We start from the raw sequence: 7500 nt of genomic DNA, 5'->3' as shown, positions 1-7500 counted from the left end.
TGAGCACCATGTCCCCATCCTCTGATGGCTACTTCCAGCAGGATAATGCACCGTCACAAAGCTCCAATCATTTCAAACTGGTTTCTTGAACATGACAATGAGTTCACTGGACTAAAATGGCCCACAGTCTCCAGATCTCAACCCAATAGAGCATCTTTGGGATGTGGTGGAACGGGAGCTTCGTGCCCTGGATGTGCATCCCACAAATCTCCATCAACTGCAGATGCTCTCCTATCAATATGGCCAACATTTCTAAAGAATGCTTTCAGCAGCTTGTTGAGTCAATGCCACGTAGAATTAAGGCAGTTCTGAAGGCCAAAGGGGTCAAACACAGTATTAGTGTGTGTTCCTAATAATCCTTTAGATGAGTGTATACATATATTGATGTAAATCTGAGGGTCAGGCGAGGCCGTACCATCTCCGGGTCGTCTTCCTCCACATCAATGGGCTTCCCGTCCTTCTTCAGCTGTTTCTTCTTCTGGCTCATCTGACAAACACACACACACACACACACACACACACGTGAAGGTGAGCGTGACATCACTGAAGCTGCGACAGAGCGGCGGCATCACGAGCGGCTCACCATGTGCTCCACGTACTCCTTCCCCGCATGGATCACGTCCAGCGCTTTCTTCTTCTGATCGGGCTCCAGCAGCATCTTATAGGCCTTATCAACCGCTGAACACACACACAGACGGACGCACACACACACGCACACGCACACGCACACGCACAGACACACACACACACACACACACACACGCACACACAGAGGTGCAGACACACACGCGCACGCACACGCACGCACACACACACACACACTGGCCATGAAACACACAGCGTCTGCTGACCTCCGCTCAAACATCATGTCTGCTGTGGTTTACCTTCAAACGCCAGCTGCGCTCGCTCCACATTGTCCTGGTTCTTGTCTGGATGGACGAGGATCGACAGCTGAGGACAGACAGACAGACACAGCCTTTACCCAGCAGTCTCACTGAAGAACAGTGTGTGTGTGTGTGTGTGTGTGTGTGTGTGTGTGTGTGTGTGTGTGTGTGTGTGAGAGAGAGTGTGTGTGTGTGAGTGTGTGTGTGTATGTGTGTGTGTGTGAGAGTGTGTGTGTGTGTGTGTGTGTGTGAGAGAGAGTGTGTGTGTGTGTGTGTGTGTGTATGTGTGTGTGTGTGTGTGTGTGTGTGTGTGTGTGTGTGTGTGTGTGAGTGTGTGAGTGTATGTGTGTGTGTGTGTGAGTGTGAGTGTGAGTGTGTGTGTGTGTGTATTTACTAGTGGTGTCAACAATAATCGATTCAGCGATGCATCGCAATGCGGGGCATGCACGATTCAGCATCGATGCGGCAAAGTGCCATAATCGACTATGTCACCGTTTATTTTCTGGCCTTGAGTTGGAAATAAAGTTGTGAAGTTTCAATTACTTCCAGGGTCATAACAATAACAATCAAGATGGCTGAGGCGGAGGGAGATGACTGCGATAGACGGGTAATTAAAAACGCACCCAGAGCTTGGAAAGCGGACATCTGGGCACATTTCGGATTCTGACGCCGGCTTCGCACCGCACGCGGAGCGGTGGGTATGGAGAGCGGGAGCCCGCGACCCCATGGTGGATTCACACTGGCAGCGTTTGTCTCGCGCAGATATTGCAAATACAGACAAATATTGTACATTATGTCACATTTTCCGGTCTTCTCCTCCGAGCCCCGTCTGTCTCGTGCTTTGATTTCTGATGTGCAGCATATGCTGTGATTGTGAAACACACGGGGCACTTCACTACATGATTTCATGGTGAAATGTGTTATTTTCCATGTTAATCTGGTCAGTTTTGATCAAGAACAATCCACTGTGGCTTTAAATCAGCGTGAGCAGCGCGGCAAAAATAGACTCTGCGCCGAAACGATCGCGGCACTGCTGCTCCTGCTCCTGCGATGCGCTGCTGTGCCGCCTCTGCATGCGATGTGAATGCTCTAATCTGTTATGCGCTGCTGACGCTCTGCTAACATGCCTGCCACACTAAAATCAAGCACGAGAATTGACGAGTCCCTAGTGTCAACGTTACTGTGTGTGTTGCACTGAATATTTGTATTGCTGGGTGCCTGGGTGGTGGTTGTTGTTACAATAGTGTGACTGTAATTACGGATTCATATTTGCACAGGAGTTCATGAAGTGCCCTGTCTTAGAGCTTTTTACTGTGTGTAAAAAAAAAACACTTATGTTCACTGCTGGAAAAAGTTGGCTTAGTTGGTTATTATTGCTCTATATAATTTCAAATGGTTCTAAAGCAGAGAGAGAAGATAAACATTTCTCATTCAAAGCACTGAAAGCAGTGATTTATGTTTTTTTTTCAGGTTTGAAAATGCCATATCCAATACCCTGTACCATTCAATTTTATTTTATTTAATGACATTTATGTCAAAGATACAGGAGAGTGATAATTCACACATAGCAGCCAATAAAATCTGTTGTTCAATATCTGACTGCTTGTATTGCCTCATGACTGATTAAAAATTTGCCTTGTTGTCCATCCATCCATCCATCTTCTTCCGCTTTATCCAGGGCCGGGTCGCAGGGGCAGCAGTCTGACTTCCCTCTCTCTAGACACTTCCTCTAGCTCTTCCGGGGGGACACCGAGCCGTTCTCAGGCCAGCCGGGAGACATAGTCCCTCCAGCGTGTCCTAGGTCTTCCCTGGGGCCTCCTCCCGGTTGGACATGCCCGAAACACCTTCCCGGGAAGGCGTTCAGGAGGCATCCGGAACAGATGCCCGAGCCCCCTCAGCTGTCCCCTCTCGATGTGGAGGAGCAGCGGCTCTACTCCGAGTTCCTCCCGAGTGACTGAGCTTCTCACCCTATCTCTAAGGGAGCGCCCAGCCACCCTGCGGAGAAAGCTCATTTCGGCCGCCTGTATCCGGGATCTTGTCCTTTCGGTCATGACCCAAAGCTCATGACCATAGGTGAGAGTAGGAACGTAGATTGACCGGTAAATCGAGAGCTTCGCCTAACGGCTTAGCTCTTTCTTCACCACGACAGACCGGTACATCGACCGCATTACTGCAGAAGCTGCACCGATCCGTCTGTCAATCTCCCGTTCCATCCTCCCCTCACTCGTGAACAAGACCCCAAGATACCTGAACTCCTCCACTTGAGGCAGGAACTCTCCACCCACCTGAAGAGGGCAAGCCACCCTTTTCCGACTGAGGACCATGGCCTCGGATTTGGAGGTGCTGATCCTCATCCCAGCCGCTTCACACTCGGCTGCAAACCGTCCCAGTGCTGAAGGTCCTGGTTAGAAGGGGCCAACACGACAACATCATCCGCAAAGAGCAGAGACGAAACCGCGTGGTCCCCAAACCGAACACTCTCCGGCCCTTGGCTGCGCCTAGAAATTCTGTCCATAAAAATTATGAACAGAACCGGCGACAAAGGGCAGCCCTGCCGGAGTCCAACATGCACCGGGAACAAGTCTGACTTACTGCCGGCAATGCGGACCAAACTCCTGCTTTGGTCGTACAGGGACCGAACAGCCCTAAGCCGGACCCCGGACCCCATATTACCCCAGCACCCTCCACAGGACGCCACGAGGGACACAGTCGAATGCCTTCTCCAAATCCACAAAACACATGTGGACTGGTTGGGCAAACTCCCATGAACCCTCCAGCACCCTGTAGAGGGTATAGAGCTGGTCCAGTGTACCACGGCCCGGACGAAAACCAGACTGTTCCTCCTGAATCCGAGGTTCCACTATAGGCCGAATTCTCCTCTCCAGTACCCTGGCATAGACTTTCCCGGGGAGGCTGAGAAGTGTGATCCCCCTATAGTTGGAACACACCCTCCGGTCCCCCTTCTTAAAAAGAGGAACCACCACCCCGGTCTGCCATCCCAGAGGCACTGTCCCCGACCGCCACGCGATGCTGCAGAGGCGTGTCAGCCAAGACAGCCCCACAACATCCAGAGACTTGAGGTACTCAGGGCGGATCTCATCCAACCCCGGTGCCTTGCCACCGAGGAGTTTCTTGACCACCTCGGTGACTTCAGCTTGGGTGATGGACGAGTCCTCCTCTGAGCCCCCAGCCTCTGCTTCCTCAATGGAAGGCGTGATGGAGGGATTGAGGAGATCCTCGAAGTATTTCTTCCACCGTCCGACAACATCCCCAGTTGAGGTCAACAGCCGCCCATCGCCACTGTAAACAGTGTTGGTAGGGCACTGCTTCCCCCTCCTGAGGCGTCGGACGGTTTGCCAGAATCTCTTCGAGGCCAGCCGATAGTCCTTTTCCATAGCCTCACCGAACTCCTCCCAGGCCCGAGTTTTTGCCTCCACAACCACCCGGGCTGCAGTCCGCTTAGCCTGCCGGTACGTGTCAGCTGCCTCAGGAGTCCCACAAGCCATCCAGGCCCGATAGGACTCCTTCTTCAGCTTGACGGCATCCCTTACTTCCGGTGTCCACCACCGGGCTCGGGGATTGCCACCTCGACAGGCACCGGAGACCTTACGGCCACAGCTCCGAGCGGCCGCTTTGACAATGGAGGTGGAGAACATGGTCCACTCGGACTCAATATCTCCAGCCTCCCTCGGGATCCGATCGAAGCTCTGCCGGAGGCAGGAGTTGAAGATCTCTCTGACAGGAGACTCGGCCAAACGTTCCCAGCAGACCCTTACAGTACGCTTGGGTCTGCCGGGTCTGTCCAGCTTCCTCCCCCGCCATCGGATCCAACTCACCACCAGGTGGTGATCAGTTGACAGCTCCGCACCTCTCTTCACCCGAGTGTCCAAGACATACGGCCGCAGGTCAGATGAAACGACCACAAAGTCGATCATTGACCTACGACCTAGAGTGTCCTGGTGCCATGTGCACTGATGGACACTCTTATGCCTGAACATGGTGTTCGTTATGGACAAACCGTAACTAGCACAGAAGTCCAATAACAGAACACCACTCGGGTTCAGATCAGGGGGGCCGTTCCTCCCAATCACGCCCCTCCAGGTTTCACTGTCATTGCCCACGTGGGCGTTGAAGTCCCCCAGTAGAACGACGGAGTCTCCAGTCGGAGCACTTTCCAGAACCCCTCCCAGGGACTCCAAGAGGGCCGGGTACTCCGCACTGCTGTTCGGCCCGTAGGCACATAGGCACCAGTGAGAGACCTATCCCTGAGCCGAAGGTGCAGGGAAGCGACCCTCTCGCTCACAGGGGTGAGCTCCAACACATGGCGGCTGAGCTGGGGGCTATAAGCAAACCCACACCAGCCCGCCGCCTCTCACCATGGGCAACTCCAGAGTGGTGAAGAGTCCATCCTCTCTCGAGGAGTGTGGTTCCAGAGTGTGAGTCCGACTATCTCTAGTCTGTATCTCTCAACCTCACGCACAATCTCAGGCTCCTTCCCCACCAGTGAGGTGACATTCCATGTCCCAAGAGCCAGTTTCCGTGTCCAGGGATCGGGTTGTCTAGGCTCCTGCCTTCGACTGCTGCCCGATCTTCTCTGCACCGGCCCCTTACGGTCCCTCCTGTGGGTGGTGGGCCCATGGGAAGGTGTCCCCACGTCGCTCCTTTGGGCTGAGCCCGGCCGATTCAGAGCGTTATGAATCAGTGAGTCGATTCATGATTCGGATCGCGTGTCAAACCGCCAAACTGCTGAATCGACTCACTGATTCATAACGCTCTGAAGCTTCATGAGGCCGTGTTTTGAAATCGTCATCACTATATAAGTCGTTATTTAGGGTTTTTTTGCGCACAGAAACTATTCTCGTCTTCATAAAGTTATTGTAGAGCCGCTGTAGTGAGATGGACTTTGTAACTTTAGTCTTTAGTGTCTTTTAAGGGTCTTGAGAGTGTAAAGTTGAGCCAATGGAGGCCTTTCAGAGCATCAGATTTACACTAAAATATCTTCATTTGTGTCTGAAGATGAACGGAGGTCTGACGGGTGTCCAACCACATGAGGCTCAGTCATTAATGACACAATTTACAGTTTTGGGTGAACTAACCCTTTAAAAACAACTGAATACAGTCTCACACTTTTTAAAAAAAAAGGTTCTGAATTATGTGCTGGTAATGTAAATATTTTATTCATGCCATGTATGTACATTCAAGTGCACTCAAATATCATAACGTCATACGCATCCTCACACTATCAGTGAATCTGCACGAAATAAACCCATAACACAGAATAAAGGATGAACACAATAACACTGTCTGTGGTTCAGCCGCCGGCGGGAGATATATAGATATATATATATATATGGATTGCGATACTGGTCCGTTTCGCGGGTGAAAACGTGAACTGTGAACCGCGAGTCTTGTTTTTAAAACATTTGCTAATTACCAAATCAGTCGCCGTGATGAGAAACCGCTGACGTTATATCACATAACGATTAATGTGGACGGATATTAACGAGTGTGACTTTTCCTGATGGTCAAAGCCTATGAGTTTCTGTTACTAGTAAGTATCAATACTAGATGACAATAACCAGCTTTGCTACTGTCTGAGATATGATAATAATCAGTACAGTATTGCGATCTGAGCAGTGTTCATAGCTAAAGCTAGCTCATATAAGCTAACACTGCTCTCTCCGAGACACCTGCCGCTGTTCTCCACAGTTTCTCCTCACAGAAATACTCAATCTGTCTCCTGTAATCGCTGTTCTGTCTAATCCTGCTCGGTCCCTAATTGTGTGTCATAATTGTATGGCTGTGGTCTGCCATATGAGTATTAATAAACATTTATAATGTCCTCAGCGTCCGAGCGGTCATTGCGATTCATTGTTTTCCTATCGCTGAGATTCTCCGCACTCGCTCTCGTTACGTCACGTCCGGTTTTGGCATTTTTAGATGCGGAAGTAAAATGTTCTCACAAAAACGACTCCAAAAGCCTTAATAGCGTATTTTAAAGAAACTCTAGTTCCTACATTATTTTTCTAAACATTGACTGGAGTCTCTAACCTGCAATATGAGGAAGCGCAGAGGAGCAACTGTGTCTAAAGTACTGGAAAAGAGAGAGTCAATAGTTTCTGTTGCAGCATCGAGTTCTTCTATACTATCTGGGATGCTGAGCAGATGATACTGATGAGGGAGATTATTTAAAAAGCAATCTTTAGTAGCGGCAGTGATTGTCCTGCCATATTTGAAGCGAGGGGGCGGCTTTGCAACCTTAGCTAAATTAAGTATACATGAGAGGTAATGATCTGAGATGTCATCGCTCTGCTGCAGAATTTCAACGGTATCAACATTTATTCCATGTGACAATATTAGGTGTAGAGTATGATTATGGCGATGAGTGGCTCCTGACCGCTGCCATCAGGCGGTGAAGAAGTGCTCGAGCGGCCATCTTACATCTTACCTACAACACTGAGCGAATGACACACGATCTGCAGTCTCAGTCTCACAGGATCAGCTTTATGATACATGTGTGTTTAATAGTTACTCAGATGATATCTGTCATGTTTATGGTGTTTTTGGAGAGGATGAGTCATATTGAGATCATTAATGTGTGTGTGTGTGTGTGTCT

The 7500-nt window shown here is 50.1% G+C and overlaps 1 protein-coding gene across 1 annotated transcript in view; it reads right to left on the bottom strand.

The window, feature by feature from the left end:
- dnajc8 (DnaJ (Hsp40) homolog, subfamily C, member 8) overlaps positions 1-7500 on the bottom strand; it is a 14704-nt gene that overhangs the window by 2944 nt on the left and 4260 nt on the right. Inside the window, exons 4-6 of the mRNA XM_079828459.1 lie at positions 885-951; positions 584-678; positions 416-487 (exon numbers count right to left, since the gene is read on the bottom strand). Of these exons, the coding sequence (XP_079684585.1) occupies positions 416-487; positions 584-678; positions 885-951 (234 nt within the window). The remainder of the gene's footprint in view (positions 1-415; positions 488-583; positions 679-884; positions 952-7500) is intronic.

Source organism: Gobio gobio (assembly GCF_949357685.1).
Source record: "Gobio gobio genome assembly, chromosome: 11".
Classification (NCBI taxonomy): Eukaryota; Metazoa; Chordata; class Actinopteri; order Cypriniformes; family Gobionidae; genus Gobio; species Gobio gobio.
Note: the sequence above shows the minus strand (reverse complement) of the source record. Positions and strands in the feature narration are given on the sequence as shown.